The 19,060-nt window shown below is 43.6% G+C and overlaps 1 protein-coding gene across 1 annotated transcript in view; it reads right to left on the reverse strand.

Moving 5' to 3' along the window:
• The window catches only part of itga9 (integrin, alpha 9), a 48,159-nt gene extending 29,390 nt beyond the window's left edge, over positions 1–18,769 (reverse strand). The window contains exons 1-15 of the mRNA XM_071897963.2: positions 18,374–18,769; positions 17,746–17,873; positions 15,995–16,101; positions 13,364–13,487; positions 12,153–12,220; positions 9,463–9,592; positions 9,280–9,365; positions 9,123–9,185; positions 8,462–8,599; positions 7,867–7,972; positions 6,356–6,450; positions 5,170–5,260; positions 4,727–4,772; positions 4,449–4,603; positions 2,310–2,470 (exon numbers count right to left, since the gene is read on the reverse strand). Coding sequence (XP_071754064.1) covers positions 2,310–2,470; positions 4,449–4,603; positions 4,727–4,772; positions 5,170–5,260; positions 6,356–6,450; positions 7,867–7,972; positions 8,462–8,599; positions 9,123–9,185; positions 9,280–9,365; positions 9,463–9,592; positions 12,153–12,220; positions 13,364–13,487; positions 15,995–16,101; positions 17,746–17,873; positions 18,374–18,561 — 1,686 coding nt within the window. The 5' untranslated portion in view covers positions 18,562–18,769. The remainder of the gene's footprint in view (positions 1–2,309; positions 2,471–4,448; positions 4,604–4,726; positions 4,773–5,169; positions 5,261–6,355; positions 6,451–7,866; positions 7,973–8,461; positions 8,600–9,122; positions 9,186–9,279; positions 9,366–9,462; positions 9,593–12,152; positions 12,221–13,363; positions 13,488–15,994; positions 16,102–17,745; positions 17,874–18,373) is intronic.
• Positions 18,770–19,060: the final 291 nt, after the last annotated feature.

Here is a 19,060-nt window from a genome sequence, read left to right on the forward strand (position 1 = left end):
TCAAAGGTCTTTTAAACGTGTTTAAATTATATGGTCGGCAAGTGGGGTCGACAAATGGTCAGTGTATGAGCAGTTACGAACGTGAGAGTGGCTCAGAATAGCTCCTGGACTGCTTCCACCCGCCCTCATGCATCAGGGGTTGAGCAATCAACCCTGACGCGCGGGTTTTCCATCACCAGCGCCAGCGTGGAGCTCCAGTTGACACAACACCAGCCCGGCACCCTGCTGTGACGCTAGCCTCTATCCTGTGTTTTCACTGTATGTTTTAGAAGGGGGTGGGGTGGGGGGGTGCCGGCTCCCCCTGAGGATGCAGTCGGGCAACCAGCTGGTTTCCATTAGCATACCTCTTCTAGGGAATGGGAGGACTGGCTCATGTGGGCAGACACATGAGCAAGATAAATGATGAGATCGGCCAAACAGACTAGACCCTCTCCCAGAGTGGAGCCAGATCACTTCTGATTATGGTGATTCTCCGGCTCTTCCCTGAGGCTCGGGACAAACACATATGATGATAAACCCAAAGAGTCAACGGCAGACCGTTATCAAGCCGGGCCACAATCTTTGTTCCCTTTACTTTTCCTCTATCATACATATCTAAGGTCCTTCGGCTCATAAACAGTGTGGTAAGGCTGTGGTCAACTGGATTTTGGGCTCTATGCTTTTACCTTGCTGTGTGGCTTGCCATTGTTAGTCTTTGGTAACCGTGAGCCTTTCATCTCTGCTTTTTGCTGTTGAGCAGGTGGACTTCATGGCCACATAGATTGATAGGATAATAATCCACACAATGAACAGGGGAAAATATATCAATCAACTAACTATGGCTGCTTGGCTAGACTAAACAGCTACAGTGGCAGACATGCCACGCTCACTCCATACATCAAACCAGCCAATCCAAATTCAAATTTACGGACAACAGATGTAATGGTGTATGCTTGAAGTAGGCTTTAAAGTCAAAAAGACACTCTACATCTGTATAGTACAACCGTTACTCATCTCATAACAACATTGCCAAAGTGTGATTACACCCAGTAACATTAGTGATTGAACTAACTACCAGAACTGCAAAATACAGCTCGTCTCTACAGTAATATGTAGTTCTGGTCTGATGGATGGCTGTCATAGTATTACTTAAAATGAAGTGTGTTTATCTCACAGCTAGAGAGATGCCACATATATGTGGCAGCTAGGCACCATGTCTAAGTGGTAATTCACTTGCCCACCCACAAACCTGAAGATGTTTGGTTAAAGTGTTGAAATGTCAGATTTACTTTAGGCAGAAACACCACTTACATGACTTATCCTACTGTTAATGTCAGGTGTAGTGAAACGTAGGCGAGGAGAAAATTAAATGTGAAATGTTAGATTTACAAACGAGTTAAGCTCGGCAAAATGATCCAGGTTTATTGAAGAGACTGGATAAACACATGCCAGGCTTCACGGCGTACGCCTCGATAACTGTGATGTGTGTATTATGACGAATGAAGGAGTTTATTGCTACAACTGTTCTGTGCGATATACACTTATCGCAGTCCGCGCGGTCGAACGAGGAGAGGCAGGCGCGGTAATGACAGCCCCCCTCACTCCACAGCTCTGCCTCCCACGGAGAAAGTGCCTGGAGTGCACAGTTACGAATGCCAGTGAAATTTACAGGCCTAATGCGGGCCTCCGTATTAGAGGAGGTGAAACATGGATGGTGCCCTCAGGACGGGGACCCTCTGTGTGGCTGCGCGGTTAAATGGCTGCCCAACACAATAGAGTGACTATGCGGCGACAAAGGAGACTCTGTTTCCTGTTTCTGTCAATTTCTGCAGGGACACACTTGAGGCTGGTAACACACACTCCCAGTGTAACGTGCTTTCACGAACCATCAAGCGCCTGACTGTTACCTTTGCCCTAACCCAGCAGGGTGACACAAATAGCTTTCCAGCAGATGCCTGTTGATCTGCTGCGAGGCAAACCAACAGTGTTCAGTTACGGCAGTCAATGCTCTTACAGCACTATAGCCTATATGATGACCCTTCCTCTCTTCGTCTTCAGTTTTGATTTTCCTTTTTTTTGTTGTTTGGCTGTCCAAACTTATTAGCTGGAGCAATATGGAAGCTGCACTTTGGCTCTCCAACAAAAACACACAAAAAAACAACAACCACATAACCAAATAACTCATATCACGGAACAACATGGCAGGGTGAGTGCACTCTAGGTCATGAGAAAGCAATCGAGAGATCAGCTGAGGACATGAGTACACAGCGGCACATGGACAACGCAACACACAAACACACACACACACACTACCGACTATTCGAACTTACCTTGACGTAGGCAGTGTAGCGCTGGCACTCCTCCTTGTTGATGTCCAGGCTGAGCTGGTGGCTCAGGAGGCTGATCTGAGCTCCGTTCTGAGAGAAGTAGACCCGGGAAGGCTGGCTCTTCTGTCTCTTATCCACGTCAGCTGTCAGGTTGTACAGCAGCTCTGAGGAGAGACAGAAACGCCGTTAAACAAAAGATCAACTGACAGTGATGGCTCTTTGACCAGAGATTATCTTGCGAACCACTTGGAGAATGCAGGCTTTGGTTTCATGGTAATAAGCCACAAAAACATCAGAAAAACTAAATTATCTACTATCGCTGTCAAATAAATGTGAGTCAGAGGGGAAATTGTGACCTAAATTACTAAACAACAATCCTTTAATTTCTGCTATATGAGGATGAACAAAGTTGTGTTGTTAATTTAAGTTAATTTAAGGTAATTTCACCATCTGCTGCTCCTAAGACGCACGTTGACTCAGCATGAGCAATGGATACATTTTCCTCATGATTGTACTGATATTACCAGAAAACCAAACCAAGCATGCATTCCAATTCCAACACCAAACTCAGGCCAAAGAATCATTTGAATCTCTCATAAAAACAACAGTACTGCACACAGCCCCAAGCCAAAAAAGAAGAAAAGAAAAAGATGAGGTATACAGTATAACTTGTTATGAGGTTAACTCTTTTGACGTGAAGTTATGCTGAAATAACTACTGAAAAACACCGTACTTGTATACAAAGACAGCCTTTTTGTACAGACATTACAGCAGCTTAAGGTGAGCAGACCAGGATTTACAAACAAAGGAAATTAATTTTCCAACTGGCAGAAAAGTTCTAATATTGCTAACTGTGAAAGAAAACTTTGCAATAACAACACTCCCTTTGGTTCCACCCCTGGCCTGGGTGGTGGTGAGAAACAAACTACTTCAAATCTATTTTGAATTGAGAAATCATAAGCATGAAGTCAAACATTACGAATGTTTCAGAGTTTCCGAGAAATCCATATATGGGCCTCTGGCCATTTAAACTCCATTCCGCTGTATGAATCAGCCTCAGTCTGTAGTAATTGCTTCAAGAGGGTGTCATACTGGTAAAACAGTGGGAGGGGTGGCAAACACACCCCAGTCAAACCAAAGCCTACTGTTTGCTGCGTCCAACAGAGGGAATACCATGACCTCACTCCAAGGGAGGCAAAGGAGGGTTTCATTCTGGGAGTCACCAAACATGAGGTGCTGCACTTTCCACGGTGTACGCCAGATAGCCAAACAGAGACGCTTTATTCCTGCTGGCCAGGTCTTACTCATTATGTAATACCAGTCTGGTACTCCTGCTCCCCTGGGGGTGTGTGTATGGCCACACCCAAACACTGGAGCAGGACCACACCCACACGCTCAACACACACCGCACCCAAAGGCCAGATAGTAAGCATGGGCCGAAGGGTAACCATCGGCCAAATACAATGACTGTTCTCCGCTGGCCAAACGCTAACCATACTGACCATGCAGAGCAACTTGCTCAGTGTAATCCTATTTACAAGTTCCCGAGTTTGAATGACCATTAAAGGGGCAGTGAGTGAGATTTTTACTGCTCCAGAACACAAAATGACCATAATATAGTATCTGCGGGGGGTTGATAGTGTTGTTGATCAATACAACAGCCAGGTGCTGAGATTTGTGGCTGTCAAAACTCACTTTCCGGCCCATACTTTCAGTTTTGGAACAAAAGCTTCCTGCCTGTTGCCATTTAAAGACACTCCATGTCTCCTCCCCCAATCTACTTGCATTTTCAGCTGCTTGATGGAGGACAGTGCAATGAGTGTCACAAGACATTTTGTCTCAAGCCAAAAAAAAAAAAAAACAGTATTATTATTGCAGTATTTGCTTCAGGATATATTACCTCTTCAGTATGCATTTCTGTTTGATCTCTACTCTAATTAGCTAGCTTACCTGTCTCTATTGTGAAATTGTGACTTGTTTGTGTCAATTACAAGCCTCCGTAATTCAAGGAGATGGAAGGGTGAGAGGTGTTGGCCTGTGCCAGAAACCTATCAATGTTCAGTTCCTTCTGGCCATAGATAGAGGTCAATAGAAATCATAGATAACTTTTTCGATGTTTCCCTTAGTAGGAGCGGTCCTTACCTATCTGTCCGGGCAGCTGTCTTCCACGGAAGCGCATGCAGACAGTGACGTTGAAGCAGTTGAGGTTCTGCTGGCCCTCATGGCACTGAGGCACAGAGATGTTGATGGAGACGGGCAGGAAGATGGAGACGTCCACGGTAATGACAGGCCGGGACCTGCAGCCACATCAACCAACACAGCAACACAGTGTGGGCGAGACTGGACATTAAAACATCTCTCAAGTAGCAACAAGTAGTGCTTTGCCTTTCACACAGAATGAGCCAGACTCAGTTACTCACCTCAACAGCACTACACTGTCTGCCATAAAAGCTCCAATAGTGACATCTGCAATGAAAACATAAGCATGACTGGTGTGGAAAGCCAAAAAGATATAGATATAGATATTAAGCAGGATCTAGAACTAAAACTGTGTGTCTGACATTGCTCTTCACACCTGTGATGCCTAAACAATACACAGAGGTCTTTCACATTAGAGCCCCACTTGTTTCTTGTTAACGCTGACCAAGTCTGAGTGTCCACTGTGGAATTCAGTAAACAAGATGCCTCTGTATCACAAGTCTGTCTCTCTGCCATTGCAGGAGAAAGAGGGGAAAACTGGAAACCAACGTTTTAATTGTCTCCTGTTCCTATTTGATTTGAGTCTTCATTATATTTTCCAGATGTGCCTGTGCCTTGGTAAGGAAATTCATTCAAGCCTTAATTCTGTGTGGTGAGACCATACCTGTGTACCCATTGCCATCCATGTCCACATTGCCGGAGATTGACTGGCCAAACATCTGCAGACCAGGGTTTATACTCCGTCCAGACAGCCTCTGTAACAGATGGTATCACATGGAAAAACAGGCATGTTGTGGGGGATAGTTTTTTTGTTCTTCATGGATTATTGATGTTTGCATTCACAGCTTTAAAACGGTAAATTACATAGTAGGGGTGGAAAATTTTTTTTGTTTGAATTATTAATTATTGAATCAAAAAAATGAATTTAAATCAAACTTTTTCTGATGAAAAAATGGGTTAAATAAGCCTTTGGTTCATGGTTTTGTTCCCATACGCCACTTGGTGAACGCTTTTATCCAAAGAGCTTCGAGGAACCATGGAGTGCATACATTAAACGTGGGAGGCCCAGTTGGGAATCAGTATTAACTCTGGCAGATGCTCTACCCACTGAGAAACAGAGGACCACACAACTGAAAATGAAAAAGTGGTCTTTGTTTTTGATTAATACCACATTGTGTATTATTAATCAAAGACAATCTGTCACTGCCCTACCAGGGAACACACAACAGCAACTTACTAGCTGCAGCTACTGAAACACACCACTGTCTGTGCCTTAATCTTGCAGAAACAGTGAGGTTATTGCTTCAAAAAGGGAGACTATTGCATTTTAGCGTAGAATATCTCAGTAGTGATGATGGACTACTGTATGTGGGAGTTTAAGGGCTAATTTTCAGCATGGAAATGCTTTGTAGTCGCTAATGAAAACAAGCTCCTGCTTGCGCCTCATACAGAGTTATGTGGGTGGAAAATGTATTCCCAAGGCTGCATTACCACCTGGGTCTTTACCGCACATTAGTCAGTGACTTCAACAACTGCTGCATCAACACACATGCAAAAAAGGCCATGTTGTTGTTGAACAAAACTCTGCATGTTTTGGTGAAGCAATGCGGTAACTAATAAATTGAGAAATGAGAAAAGAAGAGGATCATATTTCTGTGATATTGTTTCATCTCACACAGAAAAAGCAAAACTCCTCAACAGAGCAGCTATATGAGGCTTAAATACTCCTCATCTATGTTTACATGAATTCTGTTTGAGTATATATCCTATGTTGTGGTTGTTTTTGAATGACCTAAGAGTAAAGTATGGGTCCTTGTCATGTTGTGTCTGACACTAGGAAGTGTCTTTACCATGGAGTATTTGTTGATAATTCCTGTGGCGTCCCCATGGTAGATATACACTGCTCCTCCATAGTCGTCCTCCTCAGGAGCTCCTATGGCTACATCTAGAGAGACAAACAGATGACAAAACTGTTAAGTTTTCTGTAAAAAGTCTGCATAGCACAGAGCACAGATATGACTGTGTGTCAGTAAAGACTTTCATTAACCCTCTGTTTACTTTAAGCTGGCCAGTGCCTGGGAAACACGTTGTTACAGTAAGTCTCTTAATAGACACTTAAGTGTTGTCAGTGGCCATAAAAGCTGGTGAAACCTCTGAGAGAGTGGAAACAAGACTATAAAGTGCCGGCAACAGGATTAAAACAAAGTCCCCTTATCCCATCTCCAGAGAAAGGCCATATATGCACTTTCCTTTTAGAAACCACAACACTTCCTTGCCATGTAGTGCGGCATACCAAAGCAGATGGTAGCGAGCAAAAAGGGGTCAATAGCACTCTTTTACTGAATATTACACTATAATCAACTACCTAGATAGAGGTAGCATTAATCAAGCCACTTGTTTTGAGTCAAACCGAATGTGTATTCTGATTCCTACAGTAGTTCTTTCAAATGAAATTATAGCAGCTGTTGTAATGATGGATTAGTGTCAGTTATGGAGCTAGTCCGAATCTTTCTGCACTCCGTAAGGCCTGATGAGTTATAATTCCCAGTTGCCATCATTCTCCACACACATTGTGCCAGGCTGCAGGCCTTGGAGCATATCTAAGGCAAAGATGAAAACGGGGAACAGCTTCCAGCCTCGAGTGTGAGAGCGCACGCCAAGACGAGCCGTCAGAGCCAAGCCGGCGAGCGCCAGGAAAACAGAGTAAATGTATGTCTGGTTGTGTGGATAACTTGGTTTGTGTCTGGATAATTATGCACACACACGGGCGAGAGAGGGCAATATTTTCGGAAGATCCCCCCCTCGCCACAGGATAATCAAAATAAAATGTCTGTGAGAATGATTGGGTTTTGCTGCACCTACCGAGCATCTCAACCAGCCAGCGTTTGCTTGTGGGCAGATGTTCAAGATAGTGTAGAACATAAACTGCATGACCTTATTACATTTTAGATGACAGAGGAAACAGCTTTGTTACTTGGCTACAGAACTGTGTTACCCTAATGGCACTGAATAATATTACACAGCGGTTACCAGTGCCAGGATTATCAGTTCACAGACCACTGGAGGGCTATTACAGGGCTTATAACATAAAACACAAACCCTATCTGTGTTTCGACCTCTGACCAGTGGCTTGTAATGACCCTCAAGTGTTACAAAATGTTAACGTGCCCAGAGATAGTTGAGTGGTTACGTCTCTTGCCTATGGAAACACATGTGTGCCTGCACTTTTCTGGGATTAAATCCCAGCAGAGCTTTCCCTCCTGTGTCTCCTGTGTTCCCTCTCTTTTTTTAGAAAAACCTGTTTAATTATTCAAACAGGCAGTTCATCATACGTTATAATACATTATTACTTTGCACTGACCTTGATAACCGTCGTCATCAATGTCTCCAATTGCGGCGATGCATTCCCCAAAGTGTGCGTTGTAGGCATTGTCCCCATTCAAGAGCCCCGCCTCCTCCATCACACCCTGAAAACAGAACCAGGCAAGATAACAGTTTAGACATTGACTTGGCAAAAGAAAAATGAAACGTCCAAAACCGCTGCGCTGAGGAACATGTGAAATTACTCCAGTGTTTCTCTGATAAAATTCCTTGGCCTTCGTTATTTGGCTTTAACCCAAACAACTGAACAACCAAACAGTTACAACTCCCTTGCAATAACTCACAGATATAAAAGGTACAAACAGAAGCCCTAATCTTAGCAGGTTAAATAATCTCACTGCTGAATCAAATAATGTTCCAGTGTTTTGTTCTAATAACATGATAACAACTACGGTCTGAAACGAATCAAGCATGAACATAGCTGAAAGGTCAACATCGTATATAATAATAATAATAATGGTGCAGAAAACCACTTTCTGTATAGGTCACAGAGCGATTGGACATACTGTACTACGGGACAATAAACCTGCAAGTTATGATATCATGTTCCCTCCGACCCCCTAGATCCCACTCACGTTGCCCTTGCTGAGGTACACAGACACCTGGCCCTCGTCCCGGAGCTGGCTGTGCATGGGTGCCCCCACCAGCAGGTCCGACAGGCCGTCCTGGTTCAGATCAACTGCACACAATGAGGAGCCAAAGTAAGAGCCCATCTGGAACCAAGCCGAGCCACAGAGCAATGGGTCAGATCACATCGCCAAAGAGGTCCACTTTCCCCATCCCCTCCAGACACTTCTCCTCAGTTCATCCCATTCACAATCTGACTGGATTTATTTTCTCTTTCAAATCTATACCGATATTAAAGGAATATTTGGACAACTTAGGTCTAAGATCTACCCCGATTTTCTTTTATTTACTCTGAGCGGAAAGCATTAGCTACCTCCCTGGCTCTGGTTTCTGGCAAGAGCGCTTCTATTTCGAACCGCTGTTGCTCTCTAAACACTTAACGCAGACGTAAACAGTGTGGTTCCTACACAAAGCGATTATGGGAGCGTGTCTGCTGTGCATCACAAGCATCAACTACATGATGTCAGAGAGAGTAGGTTAAATAAATGCTGTTGTATTCCCTCTAATAGAGACGATAGAAACACAAAAGCCTCAACTCAAAATACGTATAGAGATTAGAAACAGGGCTGAGACCTTCTGAATAACATAAGACCACATCCAAGCTCATACCATTGTCCCTGAGGCTTGAAAACTCTTCACCAAAGACACACCATCAATTTTGAAAATGTAAACCTGAGCAAGAGAAAAGGAAAAAAAAGAGAAATCAATGTAGCGAGTGAAATAGAGACCTTTGATTTCGTATGTAGAAATAATACAAAGTGCCTACTTTTCCACTACCGCTGTGTTGAGGTGCCCCTGCAGCAATGTCTATTACATTAGGAGAAGAGAAATGCCCAGCGGTCACAGCGTAGCCTAGAAACACAGACATGAACGGTTAGAGTTCCCTTGTGCGTTTGAAATCGTTATTTGAGCAAAAGCAACACAGTCGTCCTCGTTAACCGGCTCTCACCCAGGTAGCTGTATCTGTGGGAGTCCACTTCTTCTTTGTTGGGGTTGTAGAAGGCGCCAGAAGTCAGGTTGTACACCTTGATTGTCCCGGTCCAGTAGTACGACCCTGGTGCCCCCATCACCACCAGCTCCTGAAAATGAAACCCCCCAAATTCAGATAATGACCTGTGAGTATGGCTCATAATACTATCTGCACTTCCATAGCCGGTTGAAGAAAAATAGAAGAAAAAACATGCTGCTGGATGAAGTTCTGGTTAACCAATGGCCACAGACTGCTTTGTGCTATCTGGTCTAACCCACACCACCAGACGACATGCCAGCTGTAACTGCCTCCTTTGATGTTATGAGGAATTCGGAGCCCAAGCAAAATTGATAGCTGTAAAATATGTTGTTCACAGCTTTGTGTTGTCACGGCTCACAGCAATTAAGAGGCCCAGAACATAACAATTAGGAAAATGGAGAAGAAGAATACAAACATGTTCAGCTCCATCAACTACACAAAACAGAATATTGATCACCTGAGTCCTCATTTTAACCAAAGCAGAAACTAGGCAATCTCTCTCACAGCAGCTGATTGCAGCTGATAAGAGGAAGTGACTGCTGGCCGCTCCACATCCTCGACACAAACACACTAAACAACACAATGAGGACCTTATTGAGCACTCCCTGTGCTGTGGTGTCAAACATCTGCGGAGCAAGATGCATATGGCATATGGACCATGGTTCAGACAGGGATATGGTTTAACAGCTGGCCATCCTTTCTTTAAATTCCTTACATTCTCTGAGGAGAATTTGTCCAAAGGCTTTAACAGATCAACACTGACTTTCCCAGTGTGTGGAAAAAGTGTGTTTGATTCATTTCTCTTTGGTTCATTATGGAATCCAACTTTACTGGCCTGAGGTAGCATGCAATCAAATCAAAGCCTCCTCTTTCCCGAAGCCAAAAGCCTTTTTTATTTTTTTAATCACAGGCTCCACATGACAAGCGATAGACCATCTTATGTAATGTACTTCCACTGCTTATGTTTAGTGTTATTTTATCATGTTTGATGTGATAAATAAACAAAACTAAGCACTAAGTCACTGTGTGTGGGGAGAGGCAGCAGTGTGGTAGGTATTCTGTTCTGATAGATGGAGATAGATACTACTGATTAGGTGTTAGATCCAAACCCTTCATCCAAACACTGCTCTAAGCCTTCAGAGTATGCTGAGTGTTCATAACGGCCCTGGGCAAGACTTTAAACGGCTCTTTGACACTGTATTTTAACACATCAGAGCATGTGTAGTAAAACGCTCAACAAGTTGGCATGCAGATCATGTGAGCTGACCGCATTTGACTATATAGACTGGAAAAGAAAAACCTCTTTTCATGTATGCATGTTTGTGAGTGTGCTCTTGAGTTTGTGGTGTGTGTGTGTGTGTGTGTGTGTGTGTGTGTGTGTGTGTGTGTGTGTGTGTGCGCATGTGCACTCCAACTTCTATATGGATCTCTGTGGAGATAAAATAAACTAAAAGTGCTTTAACTTAGCAAAAGACCTGCAAGGAAGTTTGAAAATGATATTTAGCAGAAGTAAAATGAAGAGAAAAAGCGTGGATGACATGACTACATTTTTCAATCGGACTCTTCATTATTAAAGGCTAGGATCCTCGCCTAGTCAGACTCCTTCCACCTTAAGAGCACTCATGTGCCCCAAGGACACATTTTACATTAAGTTACTGTGCACTAAACTGTACTGTACTGTATGTCCTTAATTGAGCATAACAGTAATTTGAGACTTGAGAAGGCCCTTATTGAACATGTTGCCGTAAGGAAAATATTATATTACTGATGTATAGAAAACAAAATGTCTAAAACTGGTCAAATACACATTTTTCAAATTCAAAGTTTTCCCATATGTACATTTTCCCTGTCATGTATGAAATGTTAAATATATTTGACCTTCCTCTCACCACCTCTGCTCACTATTCTAACCACTATTCTTGATATAAAAAAGGTATTTTGCATCTGTGGGCGACACAATAGGTGAAGAAAAAAAGATAGTGTGCCTGACGTATCTATGCTGCAGAGGGAAGGAAACTTTTATTTCCTTAAACACAGTATCTAGCGGAAAGAGACCAGAGGTCAAGTGAGGCCGCTGTAGACTTTCCTATCCGCCTATGGAAAGAAGGGCTTAGGAGTTAGAAGTCTTTGCTGCGTTAGTACAAATACATATAGTATGTACATGTTAGGATTTTGACTTTACAGAACTGTAGACATCTTAAACAGCTTGGGGAATCTTACAAATAAGGGGGAAAAATGCCATTTCCCCTATAACTTCATATGTAAAGTCTTGGGTCTTCAGAGGCAACTATCTTCAGGATCCCAGAGATTCAAAGTCAATGAAAAGTAAGGAAACTATTACTTTGGGACTCAGGAAGGTGGGTGGGCTGCTGGTAGTGTTAATTTTAATCATACTTTAGACTGAGCAAATGCATAAAAAAAACAAAATTTACTGATAAAATATTGTTTCTAACACAAAAACTTCAGCAAACAGCGGACTGACTGATCTCTGGAAGCTGATGTGGAGGAGCTGTGAGCAGCCAGACAACAAAACAGAGTCTGGACAAAGAGCAGACAACTAACAGTATGACTACACTAACAGAAACAGGGTATCACATGGATTAAAAAGATGAACATGCACTGTTACTGACCTCCGTAAAAACACCCGCTATCCCTGCTTGGCACGAGCCATGCTCTTCCCCATACTTCTGCTTATAGTCTGTAAGAAAAAACAAACCACAAATTATTTCACTGTGTGCCTGAGCCAGCATTTACTGGAGTTCTTCCTGCATTCCATATGGAGCTAGTCAAAGTAGCAGTCCCATCCAAGAGGAATCTGGGGGCAGAGAGCAGACTGAGAAAAAGGGTGCAACACCACATTCAACAAGAACTCTCACTTGGGGGTGGGGGGGACACACACTGCTCTCATGTTACAAAAAATATTGAGCTTGGATCAGTGCAAAATGCACTGTACACACGGCCCCATGCAAAGGGCCTGGCCTCTCCAGAAATCATCAGCAACAAGAGGAACAGAAGGAAGTGAAATCCTGACCTGAGAGCACAATTAAGGTATAAAATGGCCTTTGATAAATAGCTCTAAGTCACAAATCAAAACATATAAAGGACATACTTGCATGAGTCAGCTAAATATTTTACACAGTATATTATTTTTCAAGTGAAATTTGATTTTTAGTGTTGCAAAGGTCCGAATCAGGCCACCAAGGGTAGAGGGAACCTGTGCACTAACCATAACAAACTGCAATATAAATGGACTTGATTTACTGCAATCATAAATGACCGAATTGTACAGCAGGAAGCCATTTCTCCTACCTTGCATGCAAATCCATCTCTAACACCACCGACGTTTTGGAAAACCAGCCAACGTCTGTTTTTCAACAAAGCCTGCATCACAATTATACCTTCACGTAGAGGTGCAGAGGGAATACAGATTCTACATCTCCACTGGCTGAATGCTCAATGTGTCGGATATTTAATCCTCAGCCTAACCAACTGTGTGGCCTTCAAAATCCCAGGTGCTGGGTCTTGCCAAAGTACTTGTGTTGGACTGAGAAAAAGAGGGAGCGCACTTCAAGCCTCTCCTGCTACTAGTCCTCAGTGCCAAAACGCCAGTCAGAGGCCAGAGGCAGGGGAAGGGCTCCATAACTCAGGGTGATGGCTGCGGAGATCATGTGCCATGACAAAGTCTATCCACTCCCCATCTACAGACGAGGGTACAAGCCCTCTACAGTCTCAGCAATGTGTCCCGTCTAGTGTATGTGTTGCGTTAAAGCTTGTTTGGCTTGAAGAAAAGCCCAAATGATGTCTGACCCGTGCTTGAACCACCATGGTGTCTATACCGTACCTTCATAACAAGGGATGAGCGGCCGCGTCCTTCCCTGGAGCGTTGGAGGGATGATGGAGCAATACCCATGGGGGAGGATATGCTGCGAGCTGTAGTAGACGTTTTTCCAACGGTGAGCGCAAGCCTGCACCAGAAGCATGAGAAAAAAGAAAATCAGACACATGCTCACTCTGTACACAAACACTTGATGCTGCAGTCTTTCCTCTAACATGCTGACTGTTTAAGCTCATACAGGCAGTAGAGCAGACATGGGAGCCCCTCTCTCTCTCTGGGCTGGAGTCACTGTGTCTCTGTGGCTGTCAAATGAGCGTCAATGAGAGGGGAATTAAAGCCCATCCAGCTCTGACCATAACAGCCATGGTCTGTGGTGTGAATATCTCAGCTACAGCTTAACGTTTGCGTTTCCCAAACTTGCATATGCAGCGAGAAGAGAGTCCTCATAGCATCTTCACATTAACGTTTCAGGTCCTAAAAGTTCTCATTTCAAACCAGCTCCTCAAAGGCTTTACAGGCAACTAGACCGAGTGCAACTAGACCAAAGTGCACAAGGTTTAACAGCCATTTGGGAGACATTAGGGGCTACAGTAAAAAAAAGTAAGTGGATCAAAAGACAGAGAGCAAACAAACTCCTACTTTATTATGTTGCAGCTGAAACAGGGAGTACATTTCTTTGTCAAAAATCCGTTGAGTAACGCTCGAAACAATATTTTGCCGCCGTGTTTTTCAAAACAAAACATTCCACAGATCGGTAAGCAAATAGGAAAACACAGAGTAGATTTCAGACTTTGCACAAATCGTGCCACATAAATGTGTAAATGTGGTAATAATTTAGTACCCCGGGGAGGGCGGTCAGGCTCCCGTGGCTCCGGGGACAGTTCTGGATGCTTTTCTACAGGCAAAGTTCAGCTCATTTCCCCTCGCACCGTAGAACTCCCCAGTCCCTCCACACAGCCAATCTAAATGAATATAAGAGCTCTGCAGATTGTGGGCACACACAGGGCGTCAGATGACTGTCTGGGAGCAAGATGCTGTGTTGAGAAATACTCGTGTTTCAAAGGACAGCTTGGCCGACAGCACCAGCAATACTAGCAAAAAGTCCCCCTGTTTGAGTATATATTACTCTCACTTGCGTCAATTATGATAATAGAAGCAGTTCCCTTGGAAAAAAAAATCAATCAGCTGGCACGAATATAGCAAGAAAACCTCTTAGGCTCGCATGCAACTCAGACAAGCAGACAAGTTCTGTGGAGGAGGCTGTTATGGGTTTGTTTCTCTGACAGAAGCAGACCATGTATGGAGTTGTGCTGTTGTCATGTTCCTGTTCGGTGGGAGAGCTGATTGGTCGCGAACGAGGCCTTCAGTGAGAGCGCAGATGAAATCACCACGGCTCACATCTGCCAAGCAGCCGTTTCCCTCCTCTCGCAGGAACGTGAGTCTATTCAGATGAGATAAAAACAAGCATCCGCGCTCCCCGGAGAGGCCCACCAACACGTGGCTCCAGAAAGTCACTACCTTTCCCTTATCACAGGCCCGCAGGAGAGCCTGGAACCAAACTGGAACCGAACGCTTGTTGTTATACAACTGGACACGCAAAAATCATCCAAAACCGACAACTCCAAGAAGTCTTCAAATTTTGACTGACGAGTAAAGCCAAGGGTAATGGTTTGGAAATCGCGCCAATAGATTCCACTAAGATAAAAAAGAAAAACAGGACCAAAAGAGAAACGTATTCAAGATAAAATAGCTTTGATTGGCCGTACACTGATCTGGACCTCTTCACACAGAGGAATTCTTGTGATTTTTCAGAACTCCCTAAGGAGGAAGTCAATTAACAATAGGTATTCAAGCACATTCACACCTGCCGGGAGTGTTTACAGTACATCCGCGTGGCTGAGAAGGACTTCAAGAGTTCCCCAGCCCGCCAGTCGCCTCCAGACTGTCCTGCGAGGCCGCTGGGTCTCCCTCCGGGGCCAGAGAGAAGTCCTTCACTACCCGCCGCAGGAGACGGGGGTTAACGTTTAATGAAAAGGCCGCCCTTGGACGGGCCCACCGCAGAGAGGCTGAAGCCTAAACAAACTCAGCCAGCTGCCCTATGATCTCTGTGCAAACACCCAGCCAAGCACCTCTGGGATTAGCACCACCAGGCAGTCTGCTGATTTCTCCAAATCTATCTCTCATTTTTTTATAAACAAGATCTGCTTTTGACAAACCCCTTTCCACTGACTATTCCAGCACCAAAAACTAGGTACATGTTTCACGACATTATGTAACCGCACAACCATTTCCAAATCTTTTTTACTTCTGTTGTTACTGCAGCTTTGTGTATGCAAAAAATCATTCATATTCATTATTTTGAACTCCGTCTTGTTAGCCTGGGTAATTCAAAACATTCAGATTCACTAGAGCTTACGCATGTAACATTGGCCGCTCCTTGAACACGGAGGATTGGAGGGAAAAGGCTTTGCTAGGGGAGGGTTTTGATGTTGGGACCAGCTGTGGTTTAACAATGCGGTTCATGGTAAGACATTTGCAACAATGATGGTGGTATAATCGAGTCTGTTTTTACGGGTGTTCATGGTTCGCATTAAATAATTTGCTGAAGTGACTAGAGTGTTCTGTCCCTGAACTCACCAATATTTTGCCGTTGGCTCTGTCCTGGCGGGCCAGACTGACCCCCATCCACTCATCATCCCTGTCTCCCTGGCACGTCTTCCCACACGACTCTCTCGGCTTGTTTCCTGAAAGACAATGAGAGCAGTTTTCAGACGCTGAGTCATCAGGTCAGAGGATGTCTTGGAGCAGGTTACTTAAGCAACTTCTGGTATTCTTTATCTTCGCTGAATGCACAAGTGATGTTGACACAATTGACGGTTTGACACACTGTACAGCATAAAAATCTAAGAAATAGCACGTCTGCCCAAATGTTGTGACTAATCTGCTGTATTTCACAACAACTGTGTGATTTGTGGTTAACCGTACAGCTCAATTATGTTCAATACTGTAAACCACCTTTTCTCAGATAAGTTATCTAACCTGAATTACTATCATTTCAATCATGCAAGCATGTTTATATCTCTGCTCACAAAGCAGTTTGCTATCAGGTTAAGATATAGTCTGTATCACAGGCATTCAAACTATGAGGGAAGGGCACGACATAGGAGAGAATGACTACATATAATATAAAGTGGAAGACTATTTACTAAAAATGTAGCTTTTGCAAGTAGTTGTTGTCTCATATTGCCTTAAAGTAAGTAAGTAAAGTAAGTACTTTGGGATCAGGGACTTTGTGAATCCTTTTAAAACCTTGTGAGGATCTGAAAGACACTTAATTGGGAAAGAAATAATAAAAAAATTACCAGAAAAAAACATAAATCCAGTAGAAGTAAATTAAAAGAAATGTGCATAATTAGGAGAATAATGGAAATAAAACAGACAAAGATCTGTTGGCATAAGAGAATGAGCAGGGATCAGCACTGTGGCTCCTCTTCTTAGAGTCCAAATATCAAATTAAAAGTGCTTGACTTCAATAAGCTGTGCCCATCCACATTTTATTCCCTTTCTCCCTCAAGACAATTGATTCAGTATATTGGTATGCAGTTGGAAGTGCTGTTATTTCTATGACCATCTGTTCTAGGTTCTGCTGGGCCCACCAGAGTGCAGCTCCTCCGGCCCATGTGGTTCAGCGAGTGCAGCTCAGACAGAGGGACTGCATGTCTGCCCTGATGCTCACTGTGATAATGTATGTTTTCTTGGTGACACATTGACTGAGCAGGGGGGTTAATATTAAAGCCATGCATACACCCCGGCTTTCTTGACCACAAGAACAGAGCTGGGGGTGGGAACTCTACAACTCAACTCCACTTTTTTGGCTCAAGCGCTTGGAAAATATTAGCAGAAGCATTAATCATATTTATCAAAATATTTCTGGACTTCTGCACACAGAAATTTCTTCTATTTTGCATGTCTGCCGTATAGCAGGTCCAATAATGAAAGAACAACTGTCACACTGTTAAGGCTAGTATAAGGCTGTATTATTCCGATAAAACAAAACAGATGCTTGGGGAGTTTATGCGGAGCCTGTACAAGAAAAGGCTGGAGGAAGGAACACTCCTGGCATTTTTTTGAACACAGGTCTTGTCAGTGGGACTGCAGCACTGTGTGCAGTGAATGGTTCTGGCTGTTTATGAGGAGTGGAGACTACCAGGGAAACTCTTCCAGGGTCCAGAGAATGAACTAAAGCCAGAGAATGAACTCCCATGTGAGATGAGTTCATTTCTGAAAGGTGTGTGTTGTGTGTGAGTACATTGTGTAGACCAGGCTGAGGCTGTGTGTTACTGTGTCACTAAGCTCTTGTACTGAGGCTACAGGTTGTGGTGACTGACCTCTTCCCAGGTCCATCTCTGTGCAGCGGCGTTCTGGGTTGCTGTGAACTCGACACTTGTACACAGCTCCAGGACTGCGCACAGAGCTACTGTAGGTAGAGTTTGCCCTCGGAGCCCCTACTAACACCCTGCAGACATTAACAGAAGGAAGACAATAGGACACAATATGATTGTCACTTGCCAGGCACCTCTGAGTTTTAATCTGTATCACAGCCCTAATGCCTGTCAAATTAAAAAGTAAATCTTATTTAATACTGATGGTCAAAATAACAGCAAACTCTCTTCAGTGATAAACGGTTAGGTATGTGACAGCATGTGGGAACAAATAGCTTACCAGTAAAAAAGAAATGCCCGCAGCAAAGTGAACAAAGCATTACTGTAAGTTAATACAGATGAAAAGTGCTTTTTTTTTGCAAGCATTCTTTTCTTGCAGAATACTGTGCATGCATATTGGGATGCAGCCTGTGCTCACAAACGTGAATGGTTCACAACACTTCAGAAACATTTGCAACAACAAAAGTTAAACTGCGTATAAACCAGAGTGGCAGTCACTTAAAAGTACAACTTCACAGCATCCTTGAGAGTGAATAACAGTATAAGTATCATCACAGTACATTATGGGACTCACCAGCGTGTATTGTCATGATAATGCTCCAGCACGGAATAGCCAAAGAAACTAGAATCTGGTCCACGGAACACTAAAGGATGTTCTAAGTCAATGTTATAAGAATAAGCCATTGAAATAGAAAGATACACGTAAAAAACATTTTGTACTCCCGTTTTTCGTCTCAGAAGAGGAGCCATCCCTTTGCGCATCACGCGTAATAACGCCGTGAAAGTGTCCAAAAAAGAAAAATAAGGAGGATTTGTCAGCGCGTCAGTGGTCAAAGTTACAAAAACTGCCGTCCAACTAGTTTTTTAAGGTCAAGCACTAGCACACCATGTAGGCTGTGATGACATGGGTAAAGGCTTGAGGATAAAACTTAACGGTCCGGTAAATAACGGTGCGTCAGCTTCTCTCCATTCTGTGTCAATCTAGAAAGTTGTTGCTCGCAGGCTCCCTGTGCTGGAGATAAATGCGGTCAGATGCGTCAAGCCGACCAGAGGTAGCCACAACAAGACCGGATGAAAGGGGATTTTATCTTTCAAAATAAAAGCACCACTGTTAGTCAAAAGGCCGTTGAAACGCATCTACGTAAAAAAGGATTTTATTATGAAAGTTGTAACCGGAAGGCAAATTGTTATTGTGGCTGACTTGACACTGGTAATGCGGTCATGGTGAGACGCGAATGGTTTTGAGGCGCAAGCATCACAT

This window comes from Centroberyx gerrardi, chromosome 15 (genome assembly GCF_048128805.1).
Source record: "Centroberyx gerrardi isolate f3 chromosome 15, fCenGer3.hap1.cur.20231027, whole genome shotgun sequence".
NCBI classification, from domain to species: Eukaryota; Metazoa; Chordata; class Actinopteri; order Beryciformes; family Berycidae; genus Centroberyx; species Centroberyx gerrardi.